The following is an 18,437-nucleotide window of genomic DNA, read 5'->3' on the forward strand; positions in this document are numbered from 1 at the left end:
ATTTTACTGCATTACACTACTTTCCATCTTTATCACCTAGCTTAGTGAGAACTGTTTCGGCACTATTCAAAGTAGTTCTTATTTATCTAGGAAGCTAAAAGAAAAATCGTTTGAGTAGACTAAAATTTGCTCAATCACCGTGTCTTTTAAAGTAAATTCTTATAAGTGTGTATTCACCCCCCTCTACACACGCTACCGATCCCCAACATGTGGTATCAGAGAGGGTTTTTCTCTTAGCTGTTGATATTCATCATGACTTCTCTAAATAAAATCCTTATGTTTTCTAAGGAAGATTATAAAGACTGGAAAAAACGTATGCAAACACATCTTTTTGCTCAAGATGATGATATGTGGTACGTCATCACCGATGGACCTATGAAAATTCTCAAAGTCAATACTGCCATAGCCATATTGGGAGGCAAACCACAGATGGTTGAGAAACCCAGAGCAGAATGGAGCACGAAGGACAAGAAGAAAGCAAATCTTGATAACGTGGCTAAAGATATACTATACAATACGTTGGACAAAAACATGTTTAGCAAGATCAAGACGTGTTCTACCGCCAAGGAAATCTGGGAGAAGCTTACTCAACTGTGCGAAGGAAACGATCAAACCAAAGAAAACAAACTCACCGTAGCCATTCAAAAATTTGAAAATGCCAAAATGAAAGCAGGAGAAACCGTGGCTGAGTTTGATGAAAGATTTAGTAATATTGTCTGTGAACTTATTTCTCTTGTTAAAATATACACTAATCGTGAAATTGCTTTGAAGGTTATGCGAGCACTACCTAAAGAATGAGACGTCAAGACTGTAGCCATGAGAGAATCAAAAGATCTAAACAAATTAGAGCTTCATGACCTATTTGCAGATCTCAAGGCATACGAGTTTGAACTCGGAATTAGAACAAAGGAAGAACCATCTGTCTCGAATCCCACCAAGGCATAGGCATCAACTATCTCATCTCAACCGACTGAGGAAGGATCAGCAAAGAAGACAGCTGAGCAAATGAGTAGTGAAGCAATGTCCCTCTTCATAAAAAGGTTCAGTAAGTTTATTCATAAGAATAAAACAAAATTTAACAAACCTTATTACAAACAAGACCATACAGAGGATGGTCCTACGTGTTTTAACTGTGGCAAGAAAGACCACTTCATTGCAGAATGCACTAAGCCCAAGAATGATGAGAAAAAGATGCACTATGAGAAGAAGAAAGGAAAAGAAGGAAGAAGAAAGTTTAGAAAGAAGAAAGAACAAAGAGTACTAGTTGCAGATGAAGGAAAAAGCAAATGGGCAGAAACAAAATCAGAATCATCTGACACAGATAGCTCATCCAAGGAAAGTGAAGAAGAGCAAGTTCAATGTCTTATGGCTGACTGTCAGAATGAGGAAAAAGATACTGAGGTACTTTCAGTGAAATCACTCGAGAAGAACAAACCGATAGAAAAGACAACTTGGTATCTTGATAGTGGATGCTCCAGGCACATGACTGGAAAAAAAGAGATATTATCCAAAATCATCCATTACAAAGGACCTAAAATAATTTTTGGAGATAATTCTAAGGGTAAGACCATGGGTAAGGGTAAGATTACTCATGGTAACATCATTATTAATGACATATTGCTTGTTGATAATCTTTGCTATAACCTGATCAGCATCAGTCAACTATGCGTTAATGGTCATACTGTTGAATTTCACAAGAACTCATGCACGATCAAATCTAGTAATGGTGAAATCATGTTAACTGGACTAAGATAACAAAACACATATAAGCTAAACTGGCAATGTGAACAACCATCAGTTCCTACTTGTTTTGTTGCTCAAAGTGATAAACATTGGTTATGGCATAAGAGGCTGAATCATTTGAATTTTAAGTCCATTAAACATCTGAGCAAACATAATTTTGTTCTTGGCTTACCCAAAGGAGATTTTAAAAAGAATAGAGTTTGTTCGGCTTGTCAGCAGGGAAAAAAAGTGAGAGCTACTTTTAAAACAAAAGGGTGTATATCTTCTTCTAAGTGCTTAGACCTGTTGCACATGGATCTGTTTGGTCCTATACCGGTCAGGAGCTTAGGGGGAATGAGGTACACTTTAGTTATTGTAGACGATTACTCTCATTTTACTTGGGTAATCTTTCTATCTTCCAAAGATCAAACAGCTACTCACCTGATAGAATTTTTAAAACGTTTGCAAAATGGGAAATGTAATGGGATAGATCGGATGAGGAGTGATAGAGGCACTGAATTTTTAAACAAAACCCTTAAATCCTATCTAGATGATGTTGGAACACGCGTTCTCAGATCAAAGATGTGATACCCGGAGCAGCGGAAGTTTAAAATTTTTATTTTCTTATATGGAACAATTCCATATCATGGGTATCAAATCGTAACGATTAAAATCAACATGTAAAATAATAATAACAATTAATATTTTACCTCTTCAAGCTATGGCTTGATTATGGACTCCAACAGATTAAATCTGCTCCTGTTGTAAATCCCAGGAACTGATGACTTGCTCGATCAACTCCTGAATTAGGTCCATGAACAGAAAACTAAAACCCTCTGATTGATTGCACTAGAAATCAATCAGATGTTTATCGAAGAAATTTACAGATTTGATTTGACAATTCAGAATGTAATTTTCCAAAAAACACAGACTGAATTCTCTCTCAAAAGGGAGAAGGGATTTCGAAAATTCTCTTGAGACACTCTCTCAAATTTTCGAAAATTCCTTTTAATATTTAGATGTGATTTTCGAAAATTTCAAGGTTGGAATGATATATCTTTTTCGAAAATTACACACATATATATATATAATTTTTAGACTGGATTAAGTTATATGTCTATTAGCACACTAACTCCTTAAGGCCCATAATCCATGACTTAAGCCCAACAAGCCAAACCTGTTATTATAGAAATTAATATAAAATTCATCATGACTCCGATTGATAAACTGATTTTATCAATGTGCATAGAAACCATTTCTGCACCTTTTAAAGTCAAGATAATTTTTCAGAATCCGAATTCAGTGATTTCCAAAAATGTCCATCCCTATGTCATTTTAGGAAATTCCACTCCCTTTAGTTAAGAAGTCCAACTTCTCTTTCGTTAAATTCAAATCTTTAAATTTAACTATCTCAACGGGGATTATTAATCTATTACTTGTGTGACCCTCAATGGTTCAGGGATACAGCTAGCCGTGGGCTCACAACTCCTTGTGACTCGGAACAACAATTTCCGACTTACCGATCGAATCATGGTAAGAGCGTCTAGCAACATCGCCCCATGATTCCCTAGGTATCACTGATAGTGCCTGCAAGAACCATGTATAATTTTGGTTAGCGTACAGTACAATCCCTTCATTCATATATCCCGATCGAATCAACAACCATTGGTATATCGAGAGTCGTTCGAGATTCGATAACTATGCAATGCATCTTGAAAATCAAATAGTGACATCGCATGTGCTACTAGGAAACCAAGTAACCTAAAACACATCATGTACTCTGGCCAAAGATTTGTCACACTAATATCTCCTCAGATCGCATAGGATATCCACACTCGCAAGCGTGTGGTGAATCCTTGTCAACAAAGCATCGACTCCTATATGTGTCGTAACTGTACCCAATCTCGACACCTGATGACCCCCATAGAGTCTCTAAACGAGTCAAAGTACAGTACTAGCATATAAAGTCTCCATGATGTTTCAAGTAGTAAGGACTAATGGTGTACAACCAAAACCACGGACTTATCCACTCAATAAATGATAACCACTTGGAAAGTCCGGATAGGGTAGTTCGATCATTCATCATATGAATATCCATTTGCATGATTTTTGTTGGAGAACGGCGATCAGATCAATCAGAATTGATACCCGGTGCAGCGGAAGTTTAAAAATTTTATATGGAACGATTTCATAATGGGTATCAAAACTTTACGATTAAATTGTGTGTGTAAAAATTAAATAACAATTATAAATTTTTACTTCCAATCTCGAATCGAGATTATGGACACCAACAGATTGCTCTGCTCTTGTTGTATATCCCTGGAACTAATGGACGAACTGTTCTTCAATCAGGTCCACGAACGGATAATTAATCCCTCTGATAGATTGCACTAGAAAATCTATCAGAAGTTTCTACGAAGAGAATTAACGAATTTGATCCGTTAAACCAGACTGTAATTCAAAATTCACAAGCTGGATTTTCCTGAGCAGAGGGGAGGGGGGCGGCCACTGTTAGAGAGAAAACTAGGGTTTTTTCGAAAATTGTGACCTGTTGTGTCTAATTTCTGTACTGCATTTATTTATAATGTAGGCTGCTAACAGCTTAGGGCCCATTAGTCATAAGTTCAAGCCCGACAAGCAAAGCCCGCATGTTCAGAAATTAATATAAAATTCATCGTGACTCTGATTGATAAACCGATTTTACCAATGTTCACAGAAACCATTTCTGCACCTTTTAAAGTCAAGATAAATTTTTTTGAATCCGAATTCAGTGATTTCCAAAAATGGCCATCCCTATGTCATTTTAGGAAATCTTACTCCTCTACTCTTAAATAAGAAGTCCAACTTCTTTGTTCATTAAATTTAACTCTTTAAATTTAACTATCTCAACGGGGATTAAAAATCCATTACTCTGTGTGACCCTCAATGGTTCAGGGATACAGCTAGCCGTGGGCTCACAACTCCTTGTGACTCGGAACAACAATTTCCGACTTGCCCTTCGAATCATGGTAAGAGCGCCTAGCAACATCGCCCCACGATTCCCTAGGTATCACTGATAGTGCCTGCAAGAACCAATAGATTTTGGTTAGCATACAGTACGGTCCCTTCATCCATATATCCCGATTGAATCAACAACCATTGGTAAATCGAGAGTCGTTCGAGATTCGATAACTATGCAATACATCTTGAAGATCAAATAGTGACATCGCATGTGCTACTAAAAAACCATTTCTTAAAACACATCATGTACTCTGGCCAGAGATTCTTCACACTAATATCTCCTCAGATCGCATAGGATATCCACACTCGCAAGTATGTGGTGAATCCTTGACAACAAAGCATCGACTCCTATATGTGTTGTAACTGTACCCAATCCCGACACCTGATGATCCCAATAGAGTCGGTAAACGAGTCAAAGCACAGTACTAGCATATAGAGTCTCAATGATGTTTCAAGTAGTAAGGACTAATGGTGTACAACCAAAACCGCGGACTTTATCCACTCGATAAGTGATAACCACTTGGAAAGTCTGGATAGGGTAGTTCGATCATTCATCGTATGAATATCCATTTGCATGCTTCGAACATCTCTATGTTCCCTACCAATGAAACGTGGTACTCTGCATCGCAAATGCTAGTCTCAAACTCGAGCGATCCTTATCCTTATTATCGGACGGCTCAATCGACTAGGAACAGTTTAGAATATATACAGTGACTATAAGATGTGTTTCATGATAGACATCCCCATGTTTTACCACATCTTACATACACTATAGTATATTCAAGGTCTTTATCAAAACAACAATAGTATATCACAATATCACAATATGAAGAAAGATAAAGTCATTTCCATTAATAAAAGTGTAAATTATATTTAAACAAAAGATTGTTATACAAAGAGTCATCAAAGCCCTTAGCCACAAGTTGGCTCACCGGGCACCCACTCTTTCACTTTTAACATCTCTATGTTCCATACCAATGAAACGTGGTACTAGGCATCGCAAATTCTAGTCTCAATCTCGAGCGATCCTTATCCTTATTTGCGGACGGCTCAATTGACCAGGAACTGTTTAGAATATACAGTGATTATAAGATGTGTTTCATGATAATCATCCCAATGTACTATCACATCTTACATGCACTCTAATATATTTAAGGTCTTCATCTAAACATCGTATAGTATGTCACAACATAATAATATGATAAAAGATAAAGTAAATGCCATTATTAAAAGTGTAAATTATATTAAACAAAGATTGTTTACATATAGAGTTATCAAAGCCCTTAGCCACAAGTTGGCTAATCGGGCACCCACTGTAAGGCCCGAAATTATTAAATTATTAATTATGGGATTTGAGAATTAAATTCCATATTATAGGCTAATATTGATTTGAAAAGTTATGGAAATGATAGATTTAATTTCCGAGCCGAAAATATTTAATTTGAATTTACGTATTTTGAGAATTAAATTCCGGGAATTCTTAAATTAAAAGAATAAATATTCGATTTGAATATTTATGGACTTTAAGATTAAATTCCAAGTTTTGAGAATTATTATGATTTAATTCGGAAGTGAAACCCGATCAGGGACTGATTTCGCAAATATCAAAGTTTGAAGGGCTAAAGTGCAAAAAGCCAGGATTATTTAGTTAATTCGGATTTATTTAATTTTAATCCGAGTATATTTAATTTAGGAATATTTAGAATTTTGATTTTGATTCTAGTATTCTTAAATTATTTTGGATTGAAATTGAATTAAAACGAAGGCCGAGGACTAAATTGCAATTAATGAAGACTTGAGGGACTAAATTTCAAATGATGCAATACATATCTGAATTTGAATTAGATAATCAGCATGTAACGTGTATTATTCAGAGAGAATCAAAAATCTCAAGAACAGAGCTCGAAACCTTTTCTTTTCTTTTGAATTCCGATATTCGAAACCCCGTAACTTTTGATCCGCTCGTCCGATTTCAATTCCGAAAGATGTTCTGGAATCCTTGCAATGAGGGCTTTGATCTTGTGTAAGTACTATGATGTGTTTGATAGGTTTCGAAATCAGTTATGAGCAGAGATCAGAACTTGATGTTAGTTTTGTGTTCTTGAGCTTGTATATAAGTTCATATCGAAATCGAATCGAATATTGCGTATTGAATGAATTTTCTATGAATTCCATCCTATATTTAATGTCGATAACTGCTGGTATGAAAAGTAGAAGGCTGTTTTGTTGAATTGAATATACGAATGCTTGGAAAGGAAGTTAGATTCGAATTCGATATTTCATCGGTTAAGGATTTTTAATCGCTACGCCGTCGATTCGTGTTTTTGGACCGTTTTGATAGCCTATGACTGAGATGAGATGTTCTTTTAGATGTTATCGATGATATAGCAATTTTAATTCTCAGTTTCAGACTAGTTTCGATGGCTAACAACTCACGACTTCGAGTTGTACCGAATAAGAAGAAGTTGAGATTTGAAATGATTTTGAATGAAGTTAGATTAATGATTTTGAACTGAATTTGAAATGATTGAATAGAATGAAGATTGATATGAATGTTTTGATGCTATGTTTCAGATTTGGAGCGTTCAAAAAAGAAGAAATACGAAGGTATAATGACGACATCACGAGTCAGGGACTTAGAAACTCAAGAACGACTATTCTTGAGTTATCCCGCCAAAATCACATACGTATTTATTGTTTTGATTTGATTTTGATGTTGTCGATCCATCCCAGGTAGTGGATCTTTGATTTGAGTTGATATGATTATGATACAAGACTATATTGAATTGATTCTATGCCAAGGTTGCGGTTAACCTTATTTTCTAGCCCAGAATGGCTATGTTAGATGAATATTCATGTCAAGATCGGATACGAATCTTGATGACAATAAAATTGAATGAATCAATTCTCGATCGATCGAAAGAAGCGTTATTTACTCTATTTGTTGAGTCGAGTTAAATAGAGTCGATATGATTTATTTAACGCTTTTGATATGTTGCTTATACTGAGATTATTTCTCACCCAAGTTTATCCGGCTATTGCTTTGTTTTGTATGTGTGCATTGCAACAGATGGGGCAGGAGCTAGTCTGAGAGGACGTTGATAGCTCGGGAGCGAGATTTAGCAAGTGTGGACTCGGGTTTTAAGTTGAAAAACTTGACATGAAACTTATGTTTTAGAAGCTCACTTTTGAGACTTGGTGTAGCTTGTAGTTTCATGCCTTTTGAGCTATTTATTTGATGTAATAAATGCATGATTTGATGTTAGGAACTTGATATATGAATGTATGCATGTTCTTAGATTTTATAACATGTTTTAGACTTGAATTTGATAGCTTGGAATGGATGGAAAGGATCAAGAATGGCTGCTGAAAAATAGGGTGAAATTCTGCCCAAGAAGTGCCCGAGCTGCAGTTTTTAGCAGCCCGAGCGTGAGCCTTCTGTTTTGGAAAAGATTAGGGGCGCCCGGGCGGTAGTTTTTAACCGCCCGTGCCCACTCCTTTTTGAAAAAAAAAATAATAAAATTTCTTGATACTTATTCTTTCCTTATTAGATTAATAATGCTTATTCATTAATTGTCCTTAAGATTTGAGATTAGCAACCCGAGGCCCTCACAACAGGTGGTATCAAAGCGTAAGTTTCTTGGACTGAGATAGAAGCTAAGCGGGGTAGATTGAGTCACATGCATTTATAGTATTGCATGATTGTGCATTACTTGATTTAATGATTCGATGATTTGATAAATTGCATGTGAGCATGATCTATCTTTGAAATTTAACTGCCTGATTTACTGATTTGTAAAGTTTTGAATTTCTTACTGATTTTGTTATAAGATTTTCCCTGGGTGATGTAAGCACCCAGAATCGAAGAGAATAGTGTTCTTTGGGTGATGTAAGCACCCCACACTAAACAGAATGGTATGGTCAGACTGGACAACACTGTATGGCTCAGATGAATGAAGTATCTCTGATTGAACAGAACAGAATATCAGCTAATGAATAGATGTTATTGCAGGTAGAAGTTGGCCTGAAGAACTTGAGCAGTTGTTCAAATACCTGAAAGATAAAGATGAATGACGTATCAGATTGACTGTATACCAACTTCGAAACCTAACAACCAGCTGATAGATTTTGATGAAGAAATTTTGAAAGAATTGAGGTATATTTATGTAGTAAGCCGCATTTCTAATTAGTAACTAATGAGTAATTAATCACGTGATCATGGTTAGATTAAGTAAAACATGATTAAGTAAGTTTTTGTTGGGATAACGGACTTCAGAAATGGATTCAGGACACTCAAAAATAGCCGGGAAGGTCCCAAGGGTTCGGATGTTTCGGAAGCTTCGAACCAAGTCAGGAGGCTCCGAACGGGTTCGGAGGATCCAAACTCAGGAACGGAGGCTTCGAAGTGGATCGGAAGCACTGTTGATAAGATCGGACGTTCCGATCGGGAAAAGGGCACACGTCATCGCTTACATCAGCAAGGTGAAATCATGGCTGACATAATATTGGGCGATCGGACGCTCCGAAGGAGGGATCGGAGGTTCCGATTGTGTTCGGACGATCCGAACCAGGTTTGGAGGCTCCGAACGTTGCCTATAAATAGAGGGTCCGAGAATTCATTTTCTCACACCAGTTCCCTCTCTTCTCTCTCGATTCCTAAGCCTTCTAACTCAGATCTAGGGAGATCTAGGCGTCCTACGGGGAATCCGGAAGTGGCTTAGTGATCTAGACGTCGTCGCGGAGCTACGGCCTAGTTTTGAGGCTATTGACAGCAAAGGGCTAACGACGGACGCAGGTATAGCTTTGGCATTCTAAAAATATTTAGGAGTATGCAATAGCTTAGTTAAGGCTTTTAGAGCTTTATTGTTGATGCATGAATATTTGCATTGTAGTAGCAGTAGACTGGACTAGTAGGCTTGGAGTCTAAGTCAGTGGATCTAGGTTTGACCAACAGTGTTAGAGGTACGTAAGTACTGACCGAGATAGCCGACATGATATATTTGCTTATATGTTGCATGAGTATGTGCTATATGTTTTATCATGTTTTAGCATGTTTTACCGTCTTAGCACATACATGATTTTACGTGTGACTGCATCCGGAGAGATGTGAGTCATTGACAGTCTCCATAGGGAACGATGATCTCATTTTGGACTCGAGTCAGGTATGGCAGTTTCCATATGGGACTTGTATCCTGTTTTGGATTTGGGTCAGGATGGGGTTGGCTCAGCCCTGATATGGAGTATACGAGTACCCTGCGGAGTAGCTCTCTAGCCGGTACTGTATATTCCCGGCGCCATGAGCAAGTGTTTCCACTTGAGTTTTAAATCATTTATGTGCACATATTTGTATTTATATCATTGCTTCGTATGGAGCGTTCTAGCTCACGCCCCTGTGTTTAGGTATTGTGTACCTTGTGGTGGGGCAGGTTTGAGGCTAGATGGTCCAGGCGGCTCTTAGCAGGATTGAGCTTTGGAGTGTGCGAGGTTGTAGAGGGTAGGGATTTATTTACCCTGAACCTTCGATTTGGTTGTATAACAGTACTTATACACTTGTGATAGCGTCAGTTGTATTCTGCCGATTGGATTTGTTATATTTTAATTATCCGCTCTTTACGCTTTAAGCTTTTAATGCATGCGCTTTTACTATAACTCTGATTAGGTAGTGGATCCGGGTTGGGTTACTACATTTTTGGTATCAGAGCGACGCATTGCACTTGGAATATTGTAAAGCGGATTAAGTAATTATCTGTTCTTATGTAACAGATGGCAGATTACGACGAGAGTCACGGTAGCGTAGATGGCGGTCGTTGGGGCGATTTGGACGATCGTAGACGTCGGGGACAGCCCGAGGAGCGCAGGCAAGTGAGCATGCGTAGATTCAAGGAAGTTAGCCCGAAGCATTTGATGGGTGGTGAGACAGCTGAAGAGGCGGAGGATTGGATGGAGAGGATGGAGCAGTGCTTCCAGGAGTTCCGTTGCACGGCTGAGGATAGGATGGAGATTCTTGCCTTTATTCTTGAGGGCAGAGCAAGGAAGTGGTGGAGGTCTACTTCCGCACCATTCATAGCAGCTAGAGGTGCAGCTACTTGGGTTGAGTTCCGTACTTCCTATCAGAGATTTTATTTTCCTCCAGCTCTTCGTCAGGCGAAAGCCAGTGAGTTGTTGAGTTTGCGACGGGACGATGACGATCGAAGAGTACCAGCAGAAGTTCTTTGATCTGCTACCCTTTTGTCCTCATATTGCTGATAGTTCTATGGCAAAGTTTGATCATTTCCTTCAGGGTTTGAACCCTGACATTCATCGTATGGTTGCTGTGGGCGGCGATGGGACTTACGAGGATTTGGTGGACCGTTGTCGCCAGGCCGAGGACAGTATTCGGAGGAATAGGGGACTTTACTCTTCTTCTTCCAGGCCAGCTAGCTCTAGTCCTTTGGGTCCGAGAGGACAGTCCTTCAAGAAGCCAGGAGGTACTTCTTCTTCTTCCTCTGGATCTGGTGGAGTGCATCGTTTTGGTGGACAGAGACCGAACCGGTGTACTCAGTGCCGACGCAGACATCCACCAGGGCAGTGTGGTCGATCGACCACTGCATGTTTTCAGTGTGGCCAGGAGGGTCACATGAAGAGAGATTGTCCTATGCTGATTGGGGCAGCGAGTGGTTCTAGAGGTTCTCAGGCATCTGTTCAGCCACCTCAGTACCAGCAGCCACCTTTCCAGCAGTAGTATTCGTAGCAGCGCCAGCATCCGCAGTAGTCTCAGAGACAGCCTACTCAGACTCCTTCTCGGGGTCATTCTTCTTTGAGACCACGTACCCAGGGCCAGGTCTTTGCGCTTAACCAGGAGCAGACAGAGGCTGACAGCGATCGGATGATTGCAGGTATCTGTAGTTTATGTGGTTTTCCTGCATATGTTTTAATTGATACCGGTGCATCGCATTCTTTTGTCTCAGCACGTTTTGCTAAGAAGTATAGATTGCCTTTTATCCCTTTAGACGTATTGCTTGTGGTTTCTACTCCTATGGGGAGCGAGGTGTTAGCCAAGCGTCTAGTTATGGGTTGTGTTCTAGATTTTGAGGGACATCAGCTTAGTGCTAACCTAATGATTCTAGCGATGTAGGATTTCGATTGCATCATTGGGATAGATCTATTGACTACCAACCGAGCGATAGTGGATTGCTATCAGAGGTTTGTCCAGTTTCGTCCAGAGGATGATGATTCATGGTATTTCTATGGTGAGGGAGCGCGACCCCCGATGCCAGTGGTTTCAGCTCTAAAGGCACGACGTGCTTTAGAGTCTGGCGGGGAAGGCTACCTTATCTACGCCATTGACGCATCCTTAGAAGAGCCAGATATCCAAGAGATACCAGTGGTTCGTGAATTTCCAGATGTGTTTCCGGAGGAGATTCCAGGTTTGCCACCAGTAAGGGAGATTGAGTTTGGCATTGAGTTAGTGCCAGGGACTACACCGATTTCAAGAACTCCTTTCCGATTGGCACCGTCAGAAATGAAAGAGTTGCAGAAGCAATTGCAAGATCTTCTTGATAAGGGTTATATTAGACCTAGTGTTTCTCCATGGGGAGCCCCAGTACTGTTTGTCAAGAAGAAGGATGGTTCGATTCGGTTGTGTATTGACTACCGTTAGTTGAATCAGGTGACAGTGAAGAATAAGTATCCTCTTCCGCGGATAGATGATCTCTTTGATCAGTTGCAGGGTACTTTTATCTATTCGAAGATTGATCTTCGATCTGGGTATCACCAGTTGCGAGTTTGACAAGAGGATGTTCCTAAGACAGCATTTCGTACGTGGTATGGACACTATGAGTTTCTAGTGATGCCGTTTGGTTTGACGAATGCTCCAGCTGTTTTTATGTATCTGATGAACAGAGTTTTCCGCAACTTTCTGGATAAGTTCGTGGTGGTGTTCATCGATGAAATTTTGGTGTATTCTCGCAGCATGGATGAGCATGCCTACCATCTCTATACTGTACTGCAGGTCTTGAGGGAGAGACAGTTGTACGCGAAGCTGAGTAAGTGTGACTTCTGGATTGACCGAGTTGTGTTCCTTGGTCATGTCATTTCTCAGGATGGCGTATCTGTTGATCCTAGCAAGACAGAGGCTATTTTGAATTGGTCACATCCGACTACAGCTTCTGAGATTCGTAGTTTCCTTGGTTTAGCAGGATACTATCGTCGTTTTGTGGAGAATTTCTCTCAGATAGCTAAGCCTTTGACTCAGTTGCGAAGAAAGACGTTTCTTTCATTTGGTCTGATGCTTGTGAAGACAGTTTTCGTGAGTTGAGACGTCGCTTGACGACAGCTCTAGTTCTTGCTTTACCATCTGGATCAGGTGGTTTTGTTGTCTTCACTGATGCTTCTCTCCAAGGTTTGGGGTGTGTGTTGACTCAGAATGGCCACGTGATCGTTTATGCCTCCAGACAGCTGAAGACTCACGAGGAGAACTATCCCGTACATGATTTAGAGCTTGCAGCCATTGTCTTTGCTCTTAAGATATGGCGTCACTATTTGTACGGAGAACGATTTGAGATCTTCATCGATCATAAGAGTTTGAAGTATCTGTTCACTCAGGCTGAGTTGAACATGCGGCAGCGTCGTTGGATGGATTTGTTGAAGGATTACGATTGTGAGATCAAGTACCATCTAGGTTCTTCAAATCCCATTGCTGATGCGCTTAGTCGCAAGGTTTATGTGAGTTCCCTTCGTACCAGTTCGGTTTCGAAGGCAGTGGAGGAGTATTTTTCTTTGGGATTCACGTTCCGTCATAAGAAAGAACAACAAGGGGTTCATGTCTCTTCTGTGCTTGCAGAGCCAGCGCTATACAGACGAATCCGGGAAGCTCAGAATTCTGATCTGAAGACTTAGAAGTTGGCCCGACTGGCTGAGGGTGATAATACTTCTGGTTTTCATCTGCAAGGAGACGGTCTGCTGTGTCTTTCTGGTCGAGTTGTGGTACCCGAGGTTTCTACTTTGAGGGATGAGATCTTATCGCAAGCTCATCGCAGTCGATTCTCTGTACATCCAGGCAGCATGAAGATGTATAAGGATCTTCGCACTCGATTTTGGTGGAAAGGGATGAAGCACAGCGTTTATCAGTTTGTGTCCCGATGCCTTGTGTGTGTGTCAACAAGTCAAGGCAGAGTTTAGATGACCCGGAGGGTTACTTCACAGACTAGAAATTCCTGAATGGAAGTGGGAGCATGTGACGATGGACTTTGTCACCCACTTGCCTATGTCTTCCAGGAATTGTGATGCTATTTGGGTTGTCGTGGATCGGTTGTCGAAGTCTGCGCATTTTATTCCCTATAACCGCGATTACACCTTTGATAAGATGACGCAATTTTATGTGCGAGAGATTGTTCGATTGCATGGGATTCCATTGAGCATTGTCAGCGATAGAGATTCGAGGTTCACCTCAAGATTTTGGGGTAGTTTCCAGCGAGCCATTGGTACTAATTTGAGCTTGAGTATGGCTTATCATCCAGAGATGGACGGACAGTCGGAGCGTACTATTCGCACTCTAGAGGATATGCTTCGCGCGGCGGTGATGGATTTTGGTCCAGCGTGGCATGATCATTTATCCTTGGTGGAGTTCGCCTACAACAATAGTTTCCATCGCAGCATTGACATGGCACCATTTGAGGCTCTTTATGGACGCCGTTGTCGTACACCTTTGTTTTGAGACGAGGTTGGCGAGCGTCAGGTTAAGGGTCCTCAAATGATTCAGCAGATGATTGATGCAGTAGAGTTGATCCGACGCAGGGTTAAGGCATCCCAGGATCGACAGGCTAGCTATGCGAACACCCACCGCAGGCCACTTCATTTTGAGGTAGGAGAGTATGTTTTCTTTCGTGTGTCACCTTTTCGGAAGGTGATGAGGTTTGGTCACAAGGGTAAGCTGACACATAGATTTATTGGTCCTTTCAAGATTCTCGAGAAGGTTGGGGATGTGGCTTATCATCTGGCCTTGCCACCCGATCTTTCGGAGATCCACGATGTGTTCCACGTATCCTTGTTGAGGTAGTATGTGGCGGACGAGTCGCATATTTTGCATCCGACCGAGGTAAAGGTAGATCGGAATCTGTCGTATGTGGAGAAACCCCTACGGATTCTTGACAGGAAGGACAAGGTACTTCGTAACAAGCATATACCATTGGTGATGGTACAGTGGCAGCGCAGAGGTACAGAGGAAGCTACTTGGGAATTGGAGAGTCGGATGTTAGCCGAGCACCCCGAGTTATTTTGAGATTTTTGTACTTCTTAGTATCGAGTTTGTACTTGTTTAGTTGTAATAAAGAACATTTGGTTGTCTATTTATGTTTTCTTCTAAGACTTTAATTTCGAGGACGAAATTTCTTAAGTGGGGGAGAATGTAGTAACTCGCATTTCTAATTAGTGATTAATGAGTAATTAATCACGTGATCATGTTTAGATTAAGTAAAACATGATTAATTAAGTTCATGTTGGGATAACGGACTTCAGAAATGGATTCAGGACACTTGAAAATAGCCGGGAAGATCCCAAGGGTTCGGATGGTTCGGAAGCTCCGAACCAAGTCAGGAGGCTTCGAACGGGTTCGGAGGATCCGAACTCAGGATCGGAGGCTCCGAAGTGGATCGAAAGCACCGTCGGTAAGATCGGACTTTCCGTTCGGGACCAGGGCACATGTCATCGCTTACATCAGCAAGGTGACATCATGGCTGACGTAATAGTGGGCGATCGGACGCTTCGAAGGAGGGATCGAAGGTTCTGATCATGTTCGGACGATCCGAACCAGGTTCGGAGGCTCCGAACGTTGCCTATAAATAGAGGGTCCGAGAATTCATTTTCTCACACCAGTTCCCTCTCTTCTCTCTCGATTCCTAAGCCTTCTAACTCAGATCTAGGGAGATCTAGGCGTCCTATGGGGAATCCGGAAGTGGCTTAGTGATCTAGACGTCGTTGCGGAGCTACGGCCTAGTTTTGAGGCTATTGACAGCAAAGGGCTAACGACGGACGCAGGTATAGCTTTGGCATCCTAAAAATATTTAGGAGTATGCAATAGCTTAGTTAAGGCTTTTAGAGCTTTATTGTTGATGCATGGATATTTGCATTGTAGTAGCAATAGACTGGACTAGTAGGCTTGGAGTCTAGGTCAGTGGAGCTAGGTTTGACCACCAGTGTTAGAGGTACGTAAGTACTGACCGAGATAGCCGGCATGATATATTTGCTTATATGTTGCATGAGTATGTGATATATGTTTTATCATGTTTTAGCATGTTTTACCGTCTTAGCACATACATGATTTTACGTGTGACTGCATCCGGAGAGATGTGAGTCATTGACAGTCTCCATAGAGAACGATGATCTCATTTTGGACTCGAGTCAGGTATGACAGTTTCCATATGGGACTTGTATCCTGTTTTGGATTCGGGTCAGGATGGGGTTGGCTCAGCCCTGATATGGAGTATACGAGTACCCCGCAGAGTAGCTCTCTAGCCGGTACTGTATATTCCCGGCGCCATGAGCAAGTGTTTCCACTAGAGTTTTAAATCATTTGTGTGCGCATATTTGTATTTATATCATTGCTTCGTATGGAGCGTTCTAGCTCACGCCCCTGTGTTTGGGTATTGTGTACCTTGTGGCGGGGCAGGTTTGAGGCTCGACGGTCCAGGCGTCTCTCAGCAGGATTGATCTTTGGGGAGTGCGAGGTTGTAGAGGGTAGGGATTTATTTACCCTGAACCTTCGATTTGATTGTATAACAGTACTTATACACTTGTGATAGCGTCGGTTGTATTCTGCCGATTGGATTTGTTGTATTTTAATTATCCGCTCTTTACGCTTTAAGCTTTTATTGCGTGCGCTTTTACTATAACTCTGATTAGGTAGTGGATTCGGGTTGGGTTACTACAATTTATTTGTTGGTAAGTTCATAGAACATAAGTTTATTTATAGTTCTTTGCCACAACAGATAGAAATGATGAGAAAAAGAAGAATATACCAATCAGAAGCAGAATAATTTGAATATTTACGAATGCATTGCTAGATTTCAAGACTACTATGATTCTTTGAATTATATATGGTACTAATGAAGCTCACGAGTGAGTTGTTTAATTATGGCTTGAATTTAAAGATTATGTCTGAATAACTGTTGACGATTGAAACATTTTATGAAAGACATAGCCCTGTCTAATAGAATTGAAGTTGAATGATGAGACAGAAGGAATAAAATTGTAAAGATGCTACAGTGTGTGAGATAAACACAACTTTAGTTAAAATTTTTATTCCAGTGCAGAGATATTTCAGGCAGATGTATTAGGCGATGTCCTAAGTAAATCAGAGTCAGAGGAAATTTGAATGAAGAAAGTATACAGAGGATCAGAATGAAATTGAATCTGAGAATGAAATTTCAGGTAACAAATTTATTTTGTTTTGACCTTATTATTGGTGCAATAGATACATGATAGCTGAAAGCTTATTATATGATCACCTCTGTATCAGAAAAGAGAAGTTGTGAATTGAACTGAAGAATAGAACTACTGAATTTATGAAATGAGACTGAACATGATTTTGTTCATATTGAAATATCTGTTTATGTTGTATGATAGATGATGATGCAATAATCGAATACAGATTAGCAAAAGAATTGATGATAATAAGCGATAAAATTAGATCAGCAAGAACATAATGTGCATATGAATATGATGATATGATAGAGAATCTTGAATTAAGATTATGTGATTTCGGTTTGATATATGATGTTTGATTACAGAAATATTTCGAAATCAGTATCTTCGATGCACTAGATATGTTCAAGATCTATGTTCAAGATCTAAATCAGCATTGATAGATATGCCGATGAATAGAGATGAAATATATATTCCAGTAAGATTTTAACTTTAGTTTAAGTTGTGAACTGAAATTTTATAACGAATTGGTGAATTGATGAATTTATGAATTACCGACGTGATGAGATTATGAATTGAATATTGATCTTGAGGTTTAGAAGATAGATGATGATATGAAAATCAGTTACAGATGAGTCTTTTCTTTGATTATGCTGAATCGAATACATCAATTGGACATATAATTCTTGAAATGTTTGATTTCGAGTGGCTCTTCTTGTTTTGTTCATAGAGCCTGAGTGATTCACTCATTCTGAGTTATGCGATGCAAGTGAGTTGTTTTCACTTTGCAGAGTTTGTTATCCAGAAGATTTGATTTTTGGATGACCTTGATTGAAAGATTTTCTCAATCTTGATTTATTTCTTTTAATTTTGAGAATTATTGATCCTTTGATGATATTTCAGCGTATTTTAAGATTGTTGGCTCGTAACTGATAGAAGAATTTGAATATGATCCATGATTTTTGAGTTAAATGATATGACTTGTCAGTATTTTGGAGATAGAAATGAGGAATGAAATAGGCATTCGATGAATTGATTTCAGTTTTCTGTGTATTCTGGTTCGAGTATTCAGACAAATGCATAACAATAAGAATTATTTTCGATTGAAAGTAAGCTAGAACTGTTCAGAAGATGAAAGAAACACAAAAAGTAAACTGAAGCGATGAGAATTCAGTAAAGAATGCCAGATTGAGATATGAATTGAAGCCTCAGATCAGAATGAATGAATTCTATTATGATTGATTATCTGATTGTGCTTGATATTTCCGAAAAGAAATATCAGATTTTGAAGAAAATTCACAACAATGAATTTAAGA

General features: G+C 39.7%; 1 protein-coding gene across 1 annotated transcript; it reads left to right on the forward strand.

Annotated features, from left to right (window-relative positions):
• The first annotated feature begins 315 nt into the window (after positions 1 to 315).
• Positions 316 to 798, forward strand: LOC140889052 (uncharacterized). The gene has a single exon (XM_073296754.1). The coding sequence runs from the start codon at positions 316 to 318 to the stop codon at positions 796 to 798; it is 483 nt and encodes a 160-aa protein (XP_073152855.1).
• Positions 799 to 18,437: the final 17,639 nt, after the last annotated feature.

Source organism: Henckelia pumila, chromosome 3 (genome assembly GCF_033568475.1).
Source record: "Henckelia pumila isolate YLH828 chromosome 3, ASM3356847v2, whole genome shotgun sequence".
Classification (NCBI taxonomy): Eukaryota; Viridiplantae; Streptophyta; class Magnoliopsida; order Lamiales; family Gesneriaceae; genus Henckelia; species Henckelia pumila.

Coding starts and splice junctions, on each gene's coding strand:
- LOC140889052 (XM_073296754.1), top strand. CDS start 316: ATGCAAACACATCTTTTTGCTCAAGATGATGATATGTGGTACGTCATC.